The 24706-nt window shown below is 41.2% G+C and overlaps 2 protein-coding genes across 2 annotated transcripts; both read left to right on the top strand.

Annotated features, from left to right (window-relative positions):
* The first annotated feature begins 54 nt into the window (after positions 1-54).
* LOC101167281 (mitochondrial contact site and cristae organizing system subunit 10) lies at positions 55-14630 on the top strand. The gene is made up of 4 exons (XM_004068456.5): positions 55-1671; positions 14163-14210; positions 14287-14396; positions 14478-14630. The coding sequence occupies exons 1-4, from the start codon at positions 1611-1613 to the stop codon at positions 14484-14486; spliced, it is 228 nt and encodes a 75-aa protein (XP_004068504.1). The 5' UTR covers positions 55-1610; the 3' UTR covers positions 14487-14630.
* A 3202-nt stretch (positions 14631-17832) lies between these two features.
* On the top strand, positions 17833-24706 carry nbl1 (NBL1, DAN family BMP antagonist). The gene is made up of 4 exons (XM_004068455.5): positions 17833-18096; positions 19071-19251; positions 21158-21269; positions 24157-24706. Exons 2-4 carry the CDS (start codon positions 19079-19081, stop codon positions 24433-24435), a joined length of 564 nt encoding a protein of 187 aa, XP_004068503.1. The 5' UTR covers positions 17833-18096; positions 19071-19078; the 3' UTR covers positions 24436-24706.

Here is a 24706-nt window from a genome sequence, read left to right as displayed (position 1 = left end):
CTCAGCAGCAGCCAATAGCAGCAGAGCAAAAGAGGTATTGCCAAGTATGGAAAGAGAGGAGTGGAGGTGTAAGTATGCAGCCGGAGAGGGCGGAAGACACTTTGCTGCAAAGACAGTATAGCATCGGTCTATAGGAAGAAGTTAAAAGCATTGCTCTTGTAAATAGATAATTAGGAAGTTATGCTGGCAGTTTGTCTGTTTGAGCTTTGGGACTGCAACCGTTTTTAATGTGTTCCCTTTATTTTGACCTCCAGGACATCACTGCCAAATCTTCCTGTGTTTTATTTGTGGGAGTGTGCAATTAAATGCATATGATTGGTGTCTCCATTAGTTGTTTTAAAAGTACATTTTGTGACAGTCCAACTGTCATTATGAGTTGTAAAACTTAGGAGTTGACTTAAATTTGCAGTCAGACTTCAATGTAGATAAACTTGTGACAAAAGGCTGGACTAGTCTTGGCATTTCCTCAGCATTTAGGAAATGTTTTCAATATTAAAAAAAGCTAAACATAGACAAGAGTAGTATTTATGTCCTCCGCTTTTCTGACGTTAAAATGAATTTAGGTCGTGTTCAGGGCCTCAAGAAAGGCAACATGTTTTCCACAGTTATTTACATTTGCAATCAGCTTTAATGAAGAGGTCCTTCTTTTCTTCATGCCACCCTTTAGCACAAATATATCTATTTAAGTGTACTACAAGTCGATGCTAAAAGTGAGGCAGTATACTTGAAGTTTACTTTTCATAAAGGTACTATCTATTTATTGCAAACTTAGGATGTTCCAATTTAGTCTAAAGAAATGTTTCTACTCTTCCCGGTCTATGGTAGCTATACATACTTTAGTTATATTTAAGTATACTTCATACAATAAACTGTACTTTTTCCCAGGGGACGCTAACATACGTTAAAACATTTGAAATTGTGCATGAATTCCTGTCGAAGAATTTGGGCAGTATAAGGTTCAGCATTAGACTGGTTGTTATAGGAATTTTTTATGCTTGTTTTTGTATAATAAATCCTAAATTTTTATTTTACAAATTTTTCCTAATTTTGTTGGTTTAATTTTCTTATGACCAGCTGGTGCCTAAAAGGAAGACCTGAACGTAAATTATGGAGACAAAATAACATTTCTCTCTTGCAAAATTTTTAAATAGTCCTCACATTGAGAGTATGAGAGGTACAGAGATTAGGAAGAAAAAGAAATTCACAATAAAACTGAGGAATGGGAAGAAAAAAACATAATTCTAGAATGAAGAGTAGCTACTTTTTCTATTTTTGCACATTTTGAGCACCCCTTCAGTCTTTTGCACATTGCTGTCATTCTTCTTTTTAACTGCTGTAGCAATTGAATTTCCCCAATGTGGGATCAATAAAGAATATCTCTATCTCTACTTAAAGATAGCCCCTTTAATTTCCACAAGATGAACATTTTCATAATTAAAAAAATGTTTGTTTTGTTCTTGTTTGGGAAACTTTATACAAAAAAAAGATATTAAAATTTCTATTTAAAACCTAATACAATCGAATGAAGTTGACAGTGCTTTGACAGGATTTCACGCGATTTCTGTTTTTGTCTCGCGATACTTCCTCGAGCTCTGTGACCTCAGGAAAAGATGGCTGACGAATACGGACGAAAGTGGGACCGCTGCCTTGCAGATACGGCTGTCAAAACAGGTTGTTACCTTCCTATAAATGAAAAATCCTTCAACGGTTATCTGTCTTACCCTTTTGGCAGACTGTGTGCAGAGAATAGAGACAGTGTTTTTGAGCCTGTGGCGTAAACGTAGGTGTTTATTATAGCAGCATGTTGCTGTGTAGCCATGCTGGGACTGGGACTTAAGGTCGAATGAATGAAAAGAAAAGCTTAGGTTTGGTTTCAGTGGCGTTTACGGTATTGGCCTTCAAACATCAGCTTTCAAACATCAGTGTATTTAGAAGTGTAAACAAATCCGGGTTTACAGGCTTCCTGACGGCCAATCTAACACCACAGGTTCACTTCAGCAATAAACAATCACCAAAACAGATTTTGAACTGTTATGACTTTGGTGATTCTTCAAAAATAAACTAAAGAAAACCCCGCATCAGCGTCCTATTTAACTAAGCACCCAGAACTATTCTTACTTTAATGTATTTACCAATAGTGTCCTCCTGTGACCTTCAGTTCAGTTTTATTTATATAGCCCTATATTACAACAATAGTCGTCTCATTGGGCTTCAAACCGGTAACCGTGTAATGAACATGAATCATAAAGAACATAAAGTCATAGAATTCTATAGGTAATGGTTAAACTAGACTAAACGGGGCATCCCTGCCCTTAGAGCCTCCTTCATTTGGGTCGGCTCATATCTTTCCACTTTTCCTGAAGTTTGTAGTTTTGAACAACAAACTAGGCGATACATGTTTAGGCTTTAATTGGTGTTCCTCTGTGATGAACTGGCGATCTGTCAAAGGTGGACCCTTCCTTTGCCCACTGGATGCTGGGATAGGCTCCAGCAACACCATGATCCTGGTTTGGAAAATAAATAAATGGATGGTATCATATTGTAGTAAGAAAACGTACATTTCATACATTTTTGCCTCATTCTGAGTGTGTCCACTTCCAGTCCTGAAGGGACCAGTGTTGTTTTTGTTATTTATGGAATCTTTTTAAGTTTTCTCTGTCTTTACGTTTTCTCTTTGGTGGGCCCTGCATGATAGTTAATCAGCAGGGATTTCTGAAAACAAGGAAAAAGTAGGGCATTAAAAATGTGTTTCTAAGCAGTTAATGAAAAGGAGACAATGAGCTTTTCTACAGGAATCTGTGTTCCTCTTGGCTGTTTTCTACTTATGTTATGCATATATTCTCAACATTTCTGATATTTTTTCCATTTTACATCTTTGCAGTCGATGTAAGCATCTTACATTTAGTTCATTTTATAAAGTTTGGTTTCAAAAAATTCCAACTGTCTTGCTGTAGAGGATTAATCCTTTGTTCTTTTTATGGTATTAGTGTAGGGGCCAATTTGATCTGATTTCACAAACTAGGAGTCTTTTCAGTTTATTACTGCTACTATTTATTTATTTACTTTGTTAAGCTTTGGTGAATTTAGTTCTTTTGTGTATTGATAGAAACTGGAGAAGAGATTTATGTGGGGTACAACAATAAAAGCAGGACCTTTTACTTCAAGTACAACATTGTTAACATTTGTTCTGGATTTTCATAAGGAGATTACAAAAACAAACTGCTTTCTGATTGGTACACTGGTGGACAAAAACTGTCGGTCCCCCTCAGTTAAAGAAAGAAAGTCCACAATGCTCACTGACATGACTTGAAACGTTCAAAAGTGACAATAAATTAAATTAAATAAATTTATAGAAAATCAAATAATCAAAATCAGCCATTCCTTTTGAGTTGTTGATTAACAGAATTATTTAAAAAAACAAACTAATGAAATAGGGCTGGACATAGATGACGGTACCCATAACTTAATATTTTGTTGCACAACCTTTTGAGGCAATCACTGCAATGAAACGGTTTCTGTATTTGTCAATGAGCCTTCTCCACCTGTCCACAGGTATTTTGGCCCCCTCCTCATGAGCAAACTGCTCCAGTTGTCTCAGGTTTGACGGGTGTCTTCTCCAAATGGCATGTTTCAGCTCCTTCCACTGATGTTCAATGGGATTCAGATCTGGGCTCATAGAAGGCCACTTCAGAATAGTCCAACGCTTTTCTCTGAGCCATTCTTGGGGTTTTTGGCTGTGTGTTTTGGATCTTTGTCCTGTTGGAAGACCCATGACCTGAGACTGAGACCAAGCTTTCTGACACTAAGCAGCACATTTCTACCCAGAATGCCTTGATAATCGGGAGATTTCATTTGACCTTCACAACTTCAAGACACCCTGTGGGAGATGCAGCAAAGCAGCCCCAAAACTGAACTGAGCCTCCTCCATGTTTCACAGTAGGGACAGTGTTCTTTTGGTTGTTTGCTTCATTCTTGAGTCTACCAACATAGAGCTGATGTGCCTTACCAAAAAGCTCCAGTTTGGTCTCATCTGTCCAAAGGACATTTTCCCAGAAGCTTTGTGGCTTGTCAACATGCATTTTTGCTAATTCCAGTCTGGCTTTTTGATGATTTCCTTTCAACAGTGGTGTCCTCCTTGGTCGTCTCCCATGAAGTCCACTCTGGCTCAAACAACCACGAATGGTGAGATCTGACACTGATGTACCTTGATCTAGGAGTTCACCTTTAACCCTTGTGCTATCCTAGGCACTTTAACATAGGGAGTTGGGTCATCTAGACCCACTAGACAGTGCGCTGAACCTTTTTTCTTCAATGATTTGTGATCTTCACTGGTGTCCATGGAGTACATGAAATCTTTCCACCTTTATCCACCTTTGTCATGGTAGGGAGAACACGTTAATGTAAGGGTGGGGTCATCCAAGATAGCACAAGGGTTAATGTCTTTGGAAGTTGTTCTGGGCTCTTTGGATCCAGTTCCAACCATCCGTCTCCTCAATTTGTCATCAATTTTCCTCTTCCACCGTCCAGGGAGGTTGGCTACTGTCCCGTGTAGGGCTGCACGATATGAGGAAAACTTGCGATATGCGATATTAGTGATCAATATTGCGATAACGATAAATTTGCGGTAAATAAACAAATAGAAAAATAAACAAAAACATCATTCCCATTTCATTGCAACAGTTTAAAAATTATACTCCAAATGACCCTCATCAACATGGGGGACAAACGTCAGGGTGGCTAACCCTGGTCCTCAAGAGCCTCAACCCTGTCTGTTTTCCAGTTCTCCCTAGACTGCTCGATAATGATAACCAAAATCAGGTGTGTTCAGTCAATCAGGATGTGAAATCACTTGAGTCAGCCAATCAACAGCAAGCTGGTTAAGGAGAGCTGGAAAACAGGCAGGGTTGAGGCTCTTCAGGACCAGGGTTAACATAATAGGCCTCCATCTGATTGGTCAACAATGGGAAGGCGTCCATCTGATTGGTCAAAGCATAAAGGGATTTATTTGATTCGTTAAATGCTTCAAGCTGCTAGAAGATTGTTTTAACACATTTTGGGTTTGCGATTTATTGCGATATTCACCGTCTTTTGCGATATGCATATTGCAGAGCTGGATATTGCGATAACGATAAATTTGCGGTATATTGTGCAGGCCTAGTCCCGTGGGTCTTAAACTTCTGAATAATATGTGCCACTGTGGTCACAGGAACTTCAAGCTGCTTAGAGATGGTTTTCTAGCCTTTACCTTTACCATGTTTGTCTATCATTGTGTTTCTAATGTCCTGGGACAATTCTCTCCTTGGTTTTCTGTTGTCCATGTTCAGTGTGGTTCACACCTTTTCACCAAACAGCAACGTGACTATTTCACCATTTGGAGAAGACACCCGTCAAACCTGAGACAACTGGAGCAGTTTGCTCATGAGGAGGGGGCCAAAATACCTGTGGACAGGTGCAGAAGGCTCATTGACAAATACAGAAACCGTTTCATTGCAGTGATTGCCTCAAAAGGTTGTGCAACAAAATATTAAGTTATGGGTCCCATCATTTTTGTCCAGCCCTATTTCATTAGTTTTTTTTTTTTTATATTTCTGTTAATCAACAACTCAAAAGGAATGGCCGATTTTGATTATTTGATTTTTAATACATTTTAATTTATTGTTACTTTTGAACGTTTCAAGTCATTTCAGTGAGCATTGTGGACTTTCTTTCTTTAACTGAGGGGGACCAACTATTTTGTCCACCACTGTATATGAGTATGCTCCAGTTCTTCTCCAGCACCCAAATAATTTAAAAAGGACGAAACGACAAGAAGACTATAGTTGCATATTTTCTCTAAGTCTGCGATCACATTTTTCAAACATGTTGAACATTTTTAGAACATTGATGTTTACGATCATCATTTTTTGTACGTTGAAACGACAAAAACTCGTATTGTCTCTAAAGTTCAGAAATGATGATGTGAGATTCCTTAAAAAGGTTTCACTTCCCTTGAAATGAGGTCAAACGAATTCTACGCCAAACGTATTGAAAACCAGTTTCCTCAATCAAGCCAAACGACCTTATGATAAATATAGGAAGAGCATGAGAAAGGTCAACTCCGTGGGGGGGGGGTACTGAGCATGTGAATCAATGCTGCAGAGGGAAACAATCAGCAACATCCTCTTAATAACAGGAAGTAATTATGATTAGTTGAAAAATGTTATTGCTCTGGAGTAACTGGTAGGCCACTCAGGAAACAGAGTCTTTGCTAAAGAGGAGAAGTTTCCCTGATATTTTACAAATACTTTACTTTAGGATTTTTCCATGAATTCCTTTTATTTGCCTTTTTTGTGATAACCGTCCAGAATGTTTTGATTTCTCCTCATTGAGGTACGTTGATACGCAGAGGAGCAGCTGTTGTCTGCAGCAGGATCGGTTCTTACCGGGTTTTTGCTGCTGATGTGGATCTGACTCCACTTCTAGAGGCAAACGAAACCTGCGGTGCTAAGATTACGGCAGTTTTAGTGTAGTGGGTGTAACAGCGAGTACTTGCAGAAGTTATGCCAGCACTGAGGGTCTCTGAGCTTTGCGTTGATTTTGCATCAAGTGTAGTTGGTCTGATGATGATTTTGAACCTTTTTATTTCCTGAAGACTTTCTTCTACAGTTTCATTGATCAGAAACTGTAAATGTGACTCTCAGCACATCAGGCTTGTTACCAAGAGTTTTAGACTTTAGTCATTTTCTATCATGTGATTTTAATCTAAGTCTTCAACAATTCAAGTTGGCAGTCATTTGCATTCATTAGATCCTATGATAGTGGCATAAGATTTTACATTTTAGATTTAATCAATCAAGTGTTATTTATAAAAATTGCTTCTCATACCCTATATTTCCAAACGTATTGGCTCAACCATCCAAATGATCAGAGTCAGGCATCCTGATCACTTGGTCTGGCCACAGGTGTATAAAATCAAGCAGTCAGACTGTTTTCATAAACATTTGGTAAAGAATGGGTCGCTCTCAGTGATTTCCAGCGTGGAACTGTCATAGGATGACACCTGTGCAACAAGTCCAGTGGTGAAATTTCCTCCTAAAGATTCCACAGTCAGCTCTATCAGAACAAGATGGAAGAGTTTGGGAACAACAGACACTCAGCCATGAAGTGGTAGACCACGACGGAGAGAGGTCAGTGGCAGTTGCTCAGGCGGTTGAGCAAGTCGTCCAATGATCGAAGGGTCGGCGGTTCGATCCCCACTCCCTCCAGCCAACTGTTGTTGTGTCCTTGGGCAAGACACTTCACCCTCCTTGCCTCCAGTGTGGCTCCACTGGTGTGTGAATGTGCATGAATGATCCCGGTGATGGTCAGAGGGACCGTTGGCGCGAACTGGCAGCCAGGCCTCTGTCAGTCTGCCCCAGGACAGCTGTGGCTACAACCGTAGCTACCATCACAAAGTATGAATGAGGAGTGAATGAATAATGGACACAATGTTAGCACTTTGAGTGACTTGAAAAGCACAGATAAATACAATCCATTATTATTATTATTAGTGGATGCTGAAGGTCATGGTGCAAAGAGGTCGCCGACTTTCTGCTCAATCCATCGCTTCAAACGTCATGTGTCCTTCAGATTAGCCCAAGTACAGAACACAGAGAGCTTCATGGAATGGGTTTCCATGGCCGAGCAGCTGCATCCAAGCCACACTAATTAAAAAAAAAAAAAGTATATAAGATTATCTAAAAGCAAAATTAAAAAGCTGGGTCCTGGGCCTCTTCTTAAAACCTGGCATGAGACCCTGAGGTTCTCCGGCAGGCTGTTCCAGAGGTGAGGACTGTAATGGCAGAACGAAGCCTCACTATTATTTGGTCGTCACCTTAGGAACAACTAAAAGGTCAGTGCCGGAGGACATCAGGATCCTCAAGGGCTCGTCCTTTCAAAAGAAGATCATTAAGATAAAAAGGCCAAGAGCATAAAAACATTTACAAAGTGTAATGTCTCGTCAGAACTCGTGCCACAGAATTCTGTAATAGTTGTAGGCAAGCAAAAGATGTTTTTGGTAAACTAGACTGCAGAGCATTATAATAATCTAAAGGAGTAAAAATCAAAGCATGCATCAGCACCTCTGTGCTGCAAGAGACAGGAATGGACGGAGTCTGGCAATGTTTTTGAGATGATAATTAATGACATTTTTAATATGAGGGATAAAATTCAGCTCAGTCAAGAAGTGCACCCAAGTTTATTACACATTGAGAAGGTTTAAAACTTTGCAGATACTCTGGAGATGTGGTCAAATCATCTCTCTGTTGTCTCAGACGATTAAAACGTCTGTGTTGTCCTGGTTGAGCTGTAGGAAGTTGTCTGCCATCCTTAACCTAAAGTAGAAAATACAATTTAAAAGAGCATTAATGGGTTCAAGGTGATCAGGAGACAGCAATGTAAAGCTGGGTGTCATCAGCATAGCTGTGAAGTCAATGCCATGTCTCCTGATGACATCCCCAAGAGGCAACATACATAAAGTAAAAAGTATTGGACCTAAAATTGACCCTTGGGTCAAAATTGACCCTTGGGTCGTCCTTTCAAAAGAAGATCATTAAGATAAAAAGGCCAAGAGCATAAAAACATTTATAAAGTGTAATGTCTTGTCAGAACTCGTGCCACAGAATTCTGTAATAGTTGTAGGCAAGCAAAAGATGTTGGGTCAAAATTGACCCTTGGGTCAATTCTGGGCAAAAGAGGGATTGTTGGAAGGATTCAAATCTTCTCCTGAAGAAGTTTCTGTCAGCGTTTACTGCAAGATGTCCTTGTCCTCGTCTGTGTCTTTTTACTGGGGGGTCCCACAAGGCTCTATTTAAGCCCCACTCCTTTTGTTTCTCTCTGTACTTGCTTCCTGTTGGTCGTAGTCTGTGTAACTCTAGTGTTTCTTCTTGTGTTAAGGCCTGTTCACACCGGGACGAATTTCACCGGCGATTTTCGCCGACGTTTAACGCCTCGTGACTAAACAAAGGGCACCAACGAGAGTGTGCACACCGACGCGAAAAAACGCCACGCATTAAAGCGTCAAAAAAAAAACGCCTCGGGTTCGTTTTTTTTTTTTCGACGCGACTCGACCAATGAGAATGGCGCTTTTGCTCACGTGTCTGGAGCTTCTGAAGTTACAGTAAAACACAACTTGGGGGCGCTCAAACACAAAACTGCCTTGCTGAGCACACATACCAGTGAAGAAGATAGACGCCAAGTAGCGTCTACACTGCCGCGAAGCAATAATGACGGACATTCTAAAATATCCCCGAACCAAGCACCAGTTGGAGCTACTGGTGCTTGAAATATTCATGTTTTCTTTGTTTGATTCTGACAAGCGTGTAAATACTTGCTCTCTTCTTCTGAGTGAAAAGCGACTTTAAGAAGCGTAAAGTTGCGCAGCGCCACCTTGTGTACAGGAGTATTTCTGTTTACATTAAGCGCCATCTAATGTCAGGGAATGAAATTGCATGTTCACTCGGCTCATCGTCAGCGAAAATCGCCTGGGTATGAACACAAAAAACGTGGCGAAAAACGCTGGCGAATAACGCCTGGCGAATATTCGTCCCGGTGTGTACGGGCCTTTATGCTAACAATTGTCTCATTTACCTAAAGTGGGGGGGGGGGGGGGGGGGGGGGGGGCTCTGCCACAATGAAAGCTCTTTCTGATTGACTTTCAGTGGACAAAGACTGGATGCCACATAATTGAGTTTAATGAGGGCAAGACACTTAACCCAGCAGGAACAGCGCCCCCCCCAACTCTGCTGTTAAGAATCCGAGCACAAAACTGATCCGAAATTTGAATTGTAAATTTCAAAATGCTTTGTTCTTAAATAATGACATCAAAAACCCACGGCAATTTAAAATGCAATTGATTTTTTAAATGAATATCTTATTTTTAAAACTGTGTCTAATGTGCAAAAAAGTATGGTAACACTTTATATTAAGATTCCTTAACAAGCTTTGTTAACACATTAACAAGCATTATAAATGAATTTATAGGGTGTTAGTAAGACATTTATTAGTACAATAAGTCTAATAAGGTTTATTAAATTACTTAGTTAACACATTTACAAGCATTATTATTAGGATGTTTTCAAGATGCTAGTGATGCATTTACTGATATTATAGGTGCTTAACAAATGTGTCAGTGTTAATAAGCTTAATAAGATTTATTAACAACCTTTGTTAACAAATTAAGAAGTATTATTATTGTTTGGGGTTCTAGTGAGACATTTATTAGCATTATAGATGTCTCACACAAGCCGAAGTGTTCATAAGTTTAATAAGTTTTATTAAATAACTTAACAAATTAATAGGCTTTATTAATGTGTCAGATGCTAGTAAGATACTTATTAGCATTATAGATGTCTTGCAAATACCTGAAAGTGTTAATAAGATTTATTAACATCTACAATCAGACCATTGTTTTCTAAATCCATATTAATAAACTGCTTATAAGCTTTACAAATGTATTAATTAACTCTGTTAATAGTTTATTAATTGTTTTGCAGCACCTCATCTAAAGTGTGGACGTTTTTTAGCACCAACAACCACAAAGCATAAAGATTGTAAAAAGAACTTTATGACATTAAAACAGACTAAACATACACAAATCGTTCTGTAAAAGAGATATAATAATTTAATTCAGACAAATAATTCTTTTTAAAAAACATATATACTGGTGTTGGATGACTCTAGCATCATAGCTATAAGGATAACGTATTAGCATCTATCCTGAGTGAAACATTCATTGCAAATCCCATCACCAGGAGACAATTCTCTGCATTCAATGCCAACTGCATTCAACCACTGTTGCCTTGCTTCAAAGTCCACAAGAAAGTTGCACAAGCCAGTCATTTTTGAAGAACGACAACAATAAACCTACAGGAGCCATGCTAAAGCTAACACGCTAACCTAACCAATGTCACCATTGGCTAATGAATCTGTCAATCAAACTCATCAGCAAAGCAGGCATGCTCGATTTCAGCCAATTGATTGGCCTCTTAGACTTTGCTTTCACACAGGTGACGAAAAAAGCCCCGCCCATCTTTAATTCTGTACCGGTCGGTCGTTAGCGTGTTAGCTTTAGCATGGCTCCTGTAGGTGTATTGTCTTCTTTCTTCAAAAATGACTGGCTTGTGAAACTTTCTTGTGGACTTTGAAGCAAGGCAACAGTGGTTGAATGCAGTTGGCATTGAATGCAGAGAATTGTCTCCTGGTGATGGGATTTGCAATGAATGTTTCACTCAGGATAGATGCTAATACGTTATCCTTATAGCTATGATGCTAGAGTCATCCAACACCAGTATATATGTTTTTTAAAAAGAATTATTTGTCTGAATTAAATTATTATATCTCTTTTACAGAACGATTTGTGTATGTTTAGTCTGTTTTAATGTCATAAAGTTCTTTTTACAATCTTTATGCTTTGTGGTTGTTGGTGCTAAAAAACGTCCACACTTTAGATGAGGTGCTGCAAAACAATTAATAAACTATTAACAAAGTTAATTAAAACATTTGTAAAGCTTATAAGCAGTTTAGTAATATGGATTTAGAAGACAATGGTCTGACTTTAGATGTTAATAAATCTTATTAACACTTTCAGGTATTTGCAAGACATCTATAATGCTAATAAGTATCTTACTAGCATCTGACACATTAATAAAGCCTATTAATTTGTTAAGTTAGTTAATAAAACTTATTAAACTTATGAACACTTCGGCTTGTGTCAGGCGTCTATAATGCTAATAAATATCTTACTAGAACCCCAAACAATAATAATACTTCTTAATTTGTTAACAAAGGTTGTTAATAAATCTTATTAAGCTTATTAACACTGACACATTTGTTAAGCACCTATAATATCAGTAAAGGCATCATTAGCATCTTGAAAACATCCTAATAATAATGCTTGTAAATGTGTTAACTAAGTAATTTAATAAACCTTATTAGACTTATTGTACTAATAAATGTCTTACTAACACCCTATAAATTCATTTATAATGCTTGTTAATGTGTTAACAGAGCTTGTTAAGGAATCTTAATATAAAGTGTTACCAAAAGTATAATCATATTCTAAGCCTGAATTGCTGATTGAATTGTCAGTTATAAAAATGCGTTTTGAATTTGCATGATCAAATTGAAAATTGAACTGTCAATTGAGAATTGCATACTACTTTGAATTATGACTAAAAAAAACGTTTGGTCAGCACACCCCTGCTGTACTTTACCCCCAGAAGTCCCTGAACTCACCACCATGACGCAGGGGTGACACTGACCCCCCCCCCCCCCCCCCCCCATTTATTATTGTATTCACTCAGAATTTAACGTGAAGCTTTCAAAAGGTTTGTAGCTTTGAAGTTTGTGGTTTAAACTTTAAGCAAACCTAACAAGGGTTATGGTACATAAATGTGATACTACTTGGAAGAAATCCTTGGAACTTTGTTTATTCTGTGGTTCAGTGGAGTTTCGCCTGCTTTTTTAGACTTTTTTCACACTGTTTTGACCTTTTCTTTGCTTTGTTTGTGAATTTAGACAATTTTTATTTTGTCTCTACATGTGTTGATCTCGACTTGTGTGATTTTTGCACTCAAGAAATGCCAACATTTACTGCTTGCAAGTCTGTTAGACAATTTCCGGTTCAGTGTGGAAATATTGTGGGATATGATCAAAAATATATCTTTGAAAATAAAAAGCAGCTGAGGTTGTACTAAAAAGTTGGATATCAAGCATTGCCAGAAATAAAGAGTTTTAAAGATGAATTAATAGAGCAAATTATAAAGCAGAAAAAAAACTGCAACTACTACGGGATAAAAGACTACACATATAACAAATTGATAAGGATTCTTGCTGAACTGTAAGGTTTTGTGTGCAGACCCCAGGAGACGCCCACACCCCAGATTGTTCTGCATATTTCTGAAATTGCCCCAAAGTAGCAGCATTGCAACATGTGGACATGTATTTATGAAGCAACATCTTAAAAGAGTGCAGATGGACTGGAGTCTTGAGTAATCACTCTAATGGAATTACCATTCTGAGCAGGGTAATTTGGTTTTTTTTAGGGCAACAAACCCCTCACACTGGCCTCTGCAAACAACATAAAACATGACCTAGATTGAAACCCTCAGACACAATCATTGGAAATTTGGGAACGTTCAGTGAAACCCAAAAAAACCCCTTTGTGTTCTGTTACTCCATCTGAACTGTATTCAGTCAGCATTATTAAAAGCGGCTGTCTGATTGATGCCATTCGCCGAAACCACGTCAAAACAATGAAAACATAAATACGGGTGAAATTAAGCAGCTCTGGACTTCATTTGTTGCGGGGAAAATAAAAACACAAAAGCCTTTCTAGTTTTGTGGGTCCTCCGTTTCACTCTAACACAAATGTTTTTGTTAGAATCCAATCCCCTCGGAGACTTTCAGACAAAGGAAAAAGATGCCAAAGTGAGATTCTGATCTCCCCGTAGATTTTGCCAAAAGCTTTTGTTGTGAAAATCGCAGAACCAGCGGCTGTTGAGCGCAGGAAACCTGGAGCAGATCTGACATTTATCTGAAGGATTGCTTGAAATAACAGCAGAACTCCACGATGCGGAATGATTAAAGATGTGCGCGGGGTGTTGTGGTCTTGTCTGACACTTGTAAGTTGTGTAACATGGAGGAGTCTGCGGGTTTTGGTTCAGGCTCTTTGGTCATGCTGCATAGTTTTCTGAATCCAATTAGCAGCCGGAGGGGCCCGAAAGTCTGTTTTTCTGCCTTTCTGTGCTAGCTGGTCTGGTGGTGGGGTGTGGCGTAGCCTGCGGCGAGGTGAGGCTGAAAGCACACGCACATTCCACCTCCAGCTCCGGCTCTGCTCTCCACCCGACCGACGGCCACCACGGCGCGTCCTCCCCTGACAGGATGTGCTCGTCAGTCAGGGGCGTGCGGCCTTGACCGGCTGGGATCGACGGCCTCAGCTGACCCGCGTCCTCGCCGGCCTTCAGGCCCTCACTTTTTTGTTCTTGGCTCCTTGCGAGCAGACTGCCGGTTTACCGTTTCACCAAAGATGTTACATCAAGGCTAAAATCCAGTCCCTCGGATTTGTGCCTAAATAAAAGTTGATCTCTGTCAAGTCTCTCTACTTTTCTTGGCTCTCATCCTCCCTCTCTTCTTCCTCTTGGCAGTGACGGGCCTCGGCGTCGGCGTCGTCTTCTCCGTCCTTTTCCTCAAACGTAAGTGGTGTTGTGTGGAGCAGGGTTTGTGTAATCTGTCCTGGTGAAGCACAGCGACCATCGTTTCCCCCTGCAGGTCGCACATGGCCCGTGTCCTTCGGGTCAGGCCTGGGTTTGGGAATGGGATACAGCAACTGCCAGCATGACTTCAGGCTGCCGTATCGGATTCACGGTCGCACGGTTAAGGTTAGTCCTCAGCGGGAAAAGCTTTTGCTCAACAGCGTGCAGCTCTGAGACGTTTCTCTGTGTGTGTGTTTGCTTTCACAGGACCAGTAATGAAGGACTGAAGAGGAGGTTTTCAGCTGCTCCCATCACTTTGCTGCTCGTCTGTTTCTCCGGCACTAACAGTCTGCGATGCACACATTGTGTAAATCAAAGAGCGATTCCATGTATATGTAATAAAAAGAGATTTTGGAAGAACCTCTGCGTTTTTCTGTGTGAACATGTGAGAAGAATGAAATGCGGTTTCGGGGCTGGGAGGTAACTCTTTGTGTTAATGAGCTGAGAGACTCAAACTCCTGCTGTTTTGGAATGAGGGCCAGGTTCAGCATCTGCAGGCCTCTCACAGAGTGGGAGCAGGAAAAGCTGCACTGAATGATGGAATAAAGACTTGCTGTCGGTTGAAGAACAAAGCTGGCGTTGAGAACCGTTAAAGAAAGAATGATGTTTGCAGGAGTGAGCTCCCACATGTGCTCGTTTCCACTGGTTTCCTCAACCGCCAATGCTTTGTTGGGCACGGATGGATAGAGTTCTTTCAGATATGGAGACAAGGCAGAGATCCACCCGCGTCGGGCCGAATGCAGCAGGCCGTGCATCCTGTTGTGATGGGTTTTCTGTGAGCGTGACCGGCTCTCATTGCTGTGAGCCGAGCGGCATCTAGATATCATGACGGGTGTCTTTGGTCCTGCGTGTCTGTTTTGACTGTGATTGATCTCCTGTGTGTGGCTGAATGGGTCTCCGAGGTGAGAAGAGTTGTGGTTTGTGTGCGGCTGAGCGTGGTTTTTCTCCAGCCCCCTGGTGGAGCAGAATCTGTGGAATGCAGAGAAATGCCATTTCTGCACTGGAGCTCAGGCTTATTGCTAACAGGTGAGTTCTGCACTTTGCACGTCTGCACACAACACATGTCGAGCGCTTTCACATCAAAGCCTCTCTGAGACACAGACTCATATTTTCCATTTTTCTCCTACCAACAGTTTTCTCGGTCGTGTAAGCACACGCATTCTTGCTCTCACAGCAGAAAGGAACTTGTTGCTTCAGCGCCCGTGTGCTGCAGCAGCAGCGTGTCAGACATGCAGCAACCCGGCCAGAAATTAAGCCGCGTCACTCGTCCCCCCGCCATTAAAATATTTGTTTGCAAGTGGAGCGTGAAACCGATAGGGGCGCTCGTGGACGGGAGCCAGGTGGAACACCTGTGAGCAGCCGCTGGGGGGGGGGGCATGGGATTTACAAGGACCATGAAGGCCAGTAAATCCCCCTGTGGAACCAAGCCCAGAAACCCGATCGCAAGCCTCGCTGAATGGACGAAGAAACGGAGCGGTTTCTGTCCGTTATCAGCGGTTTCACTGAAAACGTAAAAATGCCGTTTGAAAAAGATCGTAAACATGATGCCGGACCACAAGCTCCCTGCTCTGAGTCTGCAGCAATGGGGAGGGGAAGGGGGGCGGCATTGCTCGCAACTTCTAATGAACTCATGCCGCTCTGCAGAAACTATGTCCTAGAAAATGGCTTAAATTTTTTTTTTGGCAAAAAATTCACAATCCAAATTAAAAGACCACTGGGGGGGGGGCTTTTACAATCGTTCAATAGATGGTCGGTATGTAGAGCAGTTTTTCTAAGGTTTTATTTAAGTCAATCTTTTGTGAAACCGTACTAAGTTAAAAAAGATTCGATTTTTCCGTTTTAGTGGTTTGTGTAAATGTGAGGATTGTCCGTTTTGTTTGCTTGGTTCTTCTAAGGTTCTGTTTTTTAGTTTCCCCTCTTTTGGGTTCATGATCCTTTATAAAATGTTTATGAGTGTCCTGCCTTTTTAGATCCTCCACCACCAGTTTTCTGACAGTAAAAAGAAATGTTAGTTTGGTATATATTGCACTAAACTTTTTACCCCCAAAATGAGATCATTTTTGTCTCCAAAGTTGCTCCAATAAACAACCTGAAGTGGTATTTCACTGTAGACTTCTATAAATAAACAGCTGTTCCTCATTCTGTTTGTCAGAATAAACATTCTTGTTCTGAATTTTTTTCCATGAAATTTTTTCTCTATCAAAGTTTTTCAAGTTGTAAACTGTAGGGTTAGATACCTCAGTAAAAGCGTGTGGTGTCCGCTGGCTCCCCACCTTAAACTTTTGATTGACAGATTTCCCTGAGCCCGCTTTCAGGAGAGGGGGGTGTGGACCTCCAACAAGCTGACTCCCGATTGACGGCAGTAGTTGCCCTAGAAATGGGGCTTAGACCAACTTGGACCAATCACTGCTGTCTGGCTCCAACATGGCGATGTCCGTATCGTGGAATAATGGTGACTGAATTGGCTTCGCTGGAGCCAGAAGGTGTTTTCTATGGGTGATGTCACATTGCTCAGTCCGGTTCTCCATATACAGTCAATGGGACTATATGCTTTTTCATTATATTTTTTCTGTGGTGCAAGTTGTTCAAGTTATAAACTGCTGGAAACAATCAGATGCCTCGATAAAATTGGGCAGTCTCACCTCAAACGTTCAAAACGTTTGATTGACAGACCGCTTTCAAGTGGTAGAGGTGTGGACTTCCAACTGCCATCAATGACGACTCTGACCAATCACTGCACAACCAGAAGTGAGCCATTTTCTATGGGTGAGGTCTCACTCACTTGGTCCAGTTCTCATGTACAGTCAGTGGACACCCCCCCCCCCCCTCCCCAACCTGTTTGTCTACATCATATTTGAATAAAGAAACACTCAAAAATGCAATCTTATGCTTGGTTTCCTGTATGTGTGTCCTCCATCATGAGAAAAATGTCACAGGAACATGTTAAAAACACAGTTTTTACTGTAGTGGGTCTATAAAAATGCTTAGATTAAAGAAAAAGGCTTTTTATGTGAGCAGAGTTGATGATTTTTCAGAGAAAACTCACGAAACAATGTCAGGCTTTCTTGTGGGGTCCAGATGACCCGCTCCCAACGATAACGTGCCTCCGAGGCACTTTGACATTGGGAGTTGGGTCATCTAGACCCACTAGACAGTGCTCTGAACCTTTTTTCTTCAATGATTTGTGATCTTCACTGGTGTCCATGGATTACATGAAATCTTTCCACCTTTATCCACCTTTGTCATGGTAGGGAGAACACCTCAATGGAAGGGTGGGGTCATCTGGACCCCACAAGATAGCACAAGGGTTAAATGGATTTATCATACAATTATAAACATTCTACATCCACAAGTTGCTTAAATTTGCACGTAAAGTTTAAATCCAAATGTGCACAGCTGGGATTTCTATCTGAATACCATCAGCATCTGGTGTCAAAGCAACACCAGATGCGTGCCGACGGTCGTGAACAGCCCTGCGTGCCTTTGTTGCGCATCAGCGCAGTGATTGTCTGGCGCTCCTCTCCTGAGGAGGGGGCAATAGACGCCTGCACCCTCCCAGCCCAGAGACGGGCTCCTCGGGGAGCCTGTCCGAGGACTCAGCCGCGCCTCACAACTCCACAGCGCGAGGAAGAGCGCCTTGTCCCGGGAAGGCGGCGGATGGGCGGGACGTTCCTCCTGATGGACCCCTGAGAGGAGGAGGCAGTGCCCCCCCCTTCAGCCCCGGGCTGCGGACGCTTCTCCTGGACCATAGCGGGATTATCATCCGCATTGAGAGCAGTTGACGGGAATAATCCGCATCTCATCGGTGACCGTCTGAAGAGCAGCGGTATGTACATCAACTCCTCAAGTAATCTGTTACTTCACAGCGTAATCAAATGTGCGCGCAAAGATTTTTGTATCTTCTGCAATAAAACTGAAATTCCAAAAATAAAATACAAAAACGACTAAATGTGCAGCGCCTATTCTAATCTGAGTACAACCAGATGACACGTTTTAATGAATGCAACAAAGAATCTGGCAAAAATCCATTAGATGTACTTGGAAAAGGTTTAGGAACCCTGACGTGGTTAAATAAGTTAAAGAGGCCACAGTGATTCATTTTTCTTGTTTCTTTGGGGCGTTTGATGTCTTCACCCCTCCTTTAGATCATTAAAAATGACCTAAAACTAAACATCAGCTATTTATTTAAGACACTTTACTTATAAATTAAATGAACACTGCAAATGTTGTTTGCTTCCATACATTTTTTCTATCAGAACATGTGAGTAGGGACGCTTATTTACTTTTCTGGGCTATTTTTAATGCTTTGAGACAAAATCTCTTCTTAAAGAAGAAAATGGGATATATCTTTTTTCACCTTTTACTGTGTTAAAACTTTAATCTTTTGTGTTGGTCGTAATGGAAATGATGAAAAGTGGGTGAAGCTGTTTTTATAAGTTGGAGGGGAAAAGGTTGTAAAATGACGTTAGCGGTTGAGGCATTTTTAAAGAAGAGTGAAATTTGAGTGAAGTGCTGTGCTGTGCTGTGCTGCACTGAAAGGGCATGTGGCTGGTATTTGCTTCGATTCCACCCAAAAACAGATTGTTTTGGAGCTAAATGAGTTCACATTTCTGCTGTTTTCACTAAAATGTCTGGTTCTTGTCATTCAGATTGTCTCCCAGCTGGAAGAAGTGGGATGTAGGGATGAGTTTTCTGTCTCAGCAGGAATGTGCCCGTCCGAGCTGCAGGCGGCATCTGAGCGGCAGAGATCATGTGACGATCACGTGAAGTGAAGTTCTCTGTGCTTTCCTTCTCCTGTAGGTGCAGCGATGTGGCAGCGACTTCAGATCTGCTGCACACTCTTTACACTGTATTCAGCAGCGCCGCCCGCACACATCAACCGCCTGGCGCTGTTCCCCGACAAAAGCGCCTGGTGCGAAGCCAAGAACATCACACAGATAGTCGGGCACACAGGATGTCAGCCACGCTCTATTCAAAACAGGTCAGGATGAAGGCCCTCTCTGTCTGTGCAGCTGGAAAAATGAAGGGTGCAGGCCTCAAAGGCCCGCTCCATTCACCTTTTAGGACTCACGGGTCGTTCAACACCAAGCAATTTTCCACAGGAAAGAAATAAAACAAAAAGTTTGATACAAAGAGCTACAAACCTGCTTTGTTACCATGATTTCTACCGTGATTGACACCCACCTGAACGGAGAGGAAAGACAATAAACTTAATTTCCACCTTTGACCCCAACTGTAGCTTCAATAAGTTCCAAATAAATCACTTTTGTCCTGAAAACATTAGGAGTGAAACATAGTAATGAGAATGTGTCTCTTCTTGTGTGTGTCTTAAATCAACTTGATCCACGGTGGATGAGTTTGGATCCTGGATGCTGAACTTTCTGAAGGATCAGTTATCTCGTTTACTCACGTCAGAGAACTTTGCTCTGAAATTCCTCCAGACTCCTCTAGTTCCTCACAGATCTGAGGTCCTGCACGGCTGAGCAGACCACAATCCCGTCAAAGAGGAGCTGTGCAGCTGTTTCCCCTCATTTCTTCTCTCACCGCTCTGTGGTGAAGATCAGAGGTGCAGGACTGGAAGTCAGAGGGCTCACACAAAGCCCCTTTTACCAAAACACACACATTTATACACACGTGTGCACACACACATGCACACACGACCTCTTTATAGGCTGCAAATGGAAATAAAATAGATGATTATCAAAGATCTTTCTGTAAAAATCAATAATTGATGTTTTCTAACTGCAGGTATTGATTTCAAGCCACAATTCTTAGTTTAAAACTGAACCGTACGTTCCAGCATTGAACCAAATTGTAGCATCCCTTCTGCCTTCCTTTGCATATTTTATACTGAAGGTGCCAAACGTGCGTGTTATGCTAAATTGAATATATTTAATTTTCTTTGATTACATCACACCAGGCTTAAGCCACCTTAAAGATTTTTCTTCATTGTCAACTGCTTATTGGCACATTTGAAAAAGGATTCTCCTGATTTTTTGTTGTTATTGTTGTTTTGTAAAACAAAAATCGTGTATTAAACCAAAAAAAAAAAAAAACGTAACCCAAAAATCAAGGTTTGAAGTGAATCATGAGGAAAAAGAATCTTTGCATCTCTAGTGGATGTTGACTAATACCAAACACTTTCTCAGACTCAACAAATCCCATAAAACCAAACTTCAACCTTAAAATATGTCTCTTGCTTTCCATTTGGGAAAGAAATCAGTGTCTTTTTCAGTATAAAAGTTTATGAAATGATTAGAAAATCAGAAACGCTTTCATGTTTTTGGCTTGAATGATCCCTTTTCTCATTATTTGCGTCTTTTTGCTGTACCTGTTTAATGGGGATGACTCTCTGGTGGGAAGTTTTCTCTGGTGAACATTTTTCTTCCAGTTTGTTTTATTTTCCACTCACTTTGCTGACTTTTTCATGCTTTATTTAGGACTTTTGCAGTTCAAGCCCCTTTTTCCAGTTCAGTCTAAACTTAAATTTATACCAAATTAATTTCTCTTACAGTGTTTTGGTCATACGTGAAATGTCTCACAAAGAAGAAAACTCCAAAGACCGTTCACGTTCTATACTGTGACATGCAAATGTAAAATATTTCAGATTTCTACTAGAATGTAGTTTTTTTTAAGTTGCTTGTACATTGTAAAAGAGCTACAGTAGTTTTAAACATAATTTTATTTCTTTTCCTTTTCACACATTTACCCTCTAAGGAAGATAAATGTTTCAATGACAGGAACCAGCGTGTTTTCCTGTTGGTTTAGTCTTCTTGTTTGCCCTCCAAACATCCTCAGACTCTACATGAGGTCAAACATTTTTGTGGGATTCCGTGGCCGTCTCTGGACTGAAAGTGGACTAAAGCAGCCTCTCCCTGTCGTTGCAGAGCTTGCCTTGGCCAGTGTTTCAGCTACAGCGTCCCGAACACGTTCCCACAGTCCACCGAGTCTTTGGTGCACTGTGACTCCTGCATGCCGGCCCAGACGCAGTGGGAAGTGGTGAGTTTTTCTGCACTCATGATCACGTAGAACATGCACCAAGGGAGACAGACAAACTCGCACATGAACCACAGATTGTACTTGTGAAAGACTGCAAGCACCTGCAGCTCAGAACCAAAACAGGAAGACTTAAGAAAGCAGAATAGATGGAAAGGCAGGAGGAGGAAGAATGGAGTTTCTATCATTCTAATGGCTTCAATGCTTTATCTCTTTCTTTATTATAGTATCTCCCACTATTTTTGCCACTTAATTCCTTTTACAATTTGTCAGCTGTTTGAACCATTCTAGTATTAAAATATTCAGCTCTTTCACCTTTTTCCAGCTTTGACTCCAGCGCTCCTTCAAATCCTTGAACTTTTCCAGATTTTCCAGGATTTTTGCCTCCATTGAAATCCATGGAGAATCCTTGGTGCAGAAGCTCGCTGGTTCGATACCCGGCTCTGACATCTATTTCACAAACATATCTTTTTTGTTATTGTGCTGTTTTCACTTTATTTATGGTCACTTTTGATCATTTCTTATTTATTTATTTTTTGCCAATTATTACCCTTTAAGTTTCATTTTCATTCAGTAGAATAACATTCAAACCTGCATTTTTCTTCTGGAAATGCAGCTCCTTAGTTATAAGTTAGTTTTCTTTTTTAAATGAAAGAAAATTCATTCTGTAAACAGGAGCTTTATGGTGGATTGTTTTATTCTTTGAGAATCTGTCAGAGGTGGATGTGCAGGTGAGGTCACCTCCTGCATGTCTGTGATAGGCATGTTCCTGCTCCATTGAGGCCGACTCTGTTTTATATTGGTGTCTGTGGATCAGGTTGTTGATTCAGGACTTGAAACGGAACAGAATAAAGTTTCATGAAAGGCGAGCCTTTTCCCGCCGAGGAGGATCATCATTTTCAGTGGATCCCAGTGAGACGAGGGTGTGTGAGGTCTGGACAGATGATGGAGTTTGGGTCACACTAAACTTATCAGGGCTTGTCCCTTTCCTCTTTATTATAAGGTCAGGAAGTTAGGAAAGGAAAAACATGGCTTTTTTTGAATTTCTAAATCATTTTTCTAACAAAGTCAAATTTGACCCCAAAACAGGAATGAACTTTCAAAATGTTTCCACAGAACTGAAGATCTTCTTCTGAGTTGCTAACTCTGCCCACTAATTAATAAAAATGTAAAGTAAAAATTTTAAGTTGTTCAAAATGTATTGAGTGATGAGAAAGTTTGCCCCATGGTGTGTTTGTGTAAAGATGCAAAGGATGTATTGCATTTAGAAAGCTGTGGCGTCAGTGTGAAAAACACATCTTTAGTTTTTCTTTGACTGCCTTCCTTTGATCCTGCCGTTCACGCCTGTTCCCATGGTTGCTTAGACGGGTGGCAGTCAAAGTTACAGGAATCGTGGCTTTTTCTTCTAACTGTTCTCCTGTAGCGCCCCCACCAGGATGAGATGTTTACTGTCAGAGTAGGGGAAATCTGAGTAAGGCAGGATCTGTTTGAATGGGTGATGTGACAGGGTGGGCGTGGCTAATGAAGATAATGGTTGCTCGTTTACTTTCAAGTACTGGCACAAAAACTCTTATTCACGTTTATCAGCACCTGACGGGTAAAGGTAATATCGTTCTCATTTTGAAAGTAATTCTGAGTCAAAGGGCCATTTTATGCAGGCTCCATTTGGCCTCTACGGGCCGGACTTTGGACATGCCTGGCCTAAGGGCCGGAGAGGACAGTCGGGGTCTGACAGGAGGAAGGGTGCTGAACAAAAAGGCGAGGGGAATTCAGTGCTGCTTGGAACTTTGCTGTTGTTTTGCTGACTCCAGCATGCCGCCTTCACGGCACAAAGTTCCGCCTAAAATGAAACACGGGAATCTGTTCAGTTTGTGATCAAAAAATGAGCTGAGACGAAGTCATTTGTGGATCACAGAAATAGGTACATAGCAGTGACGTGTGATCAGGTGAGGCAGGTGAGGCTCTTCCTCACCTGTCATCGTGATAAAATAGAAAAAAGGACATTGAGTAAATATTTTTTACCACATTTTCGGTTGACTCAACAGGTTTTCCACCGTTTCTGAGGTCAAAATCGCTGAATTTGAGTGTTGCGTGATCACATACGGAGCGGAAACTCCGGGTGAGGCTCCGGAGCGCTTCGCCTCATGTCTGACGACAGTTTTGACAGTGGCAAGAGACTGTAAGCACGCAGAAAAGGCTGCTGGTGAGGCGAGCCTCGCCCGCTGGAGGCAGACATGAGCTGACAGCTGCTTTGCAGGAAAAACAGAACAGACAGAGGACGTCTGTCTCCATTGAGAGGGAGAAACCCATTAAACTAAAGGAAAATCCGGAAGACTTTTACAACAGATCATAGAGCTTTTGTGGAGAAGGATCGACACATGGACTCAAAAAGTAAGGCCTAACATGGTTTTCGTTTGTTTTTAAATAACATGGGAGTAAGAGGAAAAAAAATGTAAGTATTTGAAAACTAAATAAATTTTAGGCCTAAAAGAGATAACACTGATTAAAGCACCAGAATTTGAAGTTGGAAAAATATCAGAAAAAGTTACTGAGGGTCAAATGTGTGCTGAACACATCTGTATACTTTAATTTGTTTAAAGTACATATGAATAATTATACACAAGAAGAGTGTTCTATCCATGTCTATAAAATATTCTTTGTAGGACAAATATGTTGTTGTGTGTATTTTATAAGCTATTACCTTCTATTGGATGAAAGGTGAAATATTTAGTTCTTGCAATTGTAAATCTGACTCCAGAGGAGTCGGTGCCTCACCAGCCATCAACCTCACCGCACCTCACTGGTAGATAGTGTGATGATCTATGAAGTAATGGCGAATGAACAGTCAGGTTGTGACTCACATGCATACCTGTGTTGGTGTGGTGCACAGGTGACCCTGAATTGTCCCGGCAGTGAAGAGTCTCCTCGGGTGGATAAGCTGGTGGAGAGGATCTTCCACTGCAGCTGCCAGTCCTGCAGTAAAGACGGCGCCCAGGAGGGGGCAGTGATGCAGCTGTATCCAGCCGACAACACTCTCCTCACCTCTCCGTCTCTATCTGACCCCCCCAGCAAACCCCAGCCTCACCCTCTGTCCCATGCAGACACACACTCCAACAAGCAGCTGCACAAAGACCACCACACACTGCCGCACACATCAGATGGGGGGTAGGAGGGAGGGTGTCCTTTGCCGCCGTGATTGGGACTTTTTCCATCGCCGCTGTCCTCTGTAGCAGTCTGTAGTGATGTAAATGCATTCTGAGGACGGGTTTGAATCCTTCTACCATCATACACTAACACACAGTACCGCTCCACACAAACACAGATGACTGTACACCTTTGTGTTTGCTGATTAACACCTGCATATATGAACATTTCTGCACGACACACAACTATAATCTGGAAATGTGCTTTGAATGTAATAAAATCTGTGGTTGTGAAAA

The sequence above is a fragment of the Oryzias latipes genome, chromosome 5 (assembly GCF_053564925.1).
Source record: "Oryzias latipes strain Hd-rR chromosome 5, Olatipes_Hd-rR_3.1".
NCBI classification, from domain to species: Eukaryota; Metazoa; Chordata; class Actinopteri; order Beloniformes; family Adrianichthyidae; genus Oryzias; species Oryzias latipes.
This window is presented reverse-complemented; position numbering and strand designations above follow the sequence as displayed.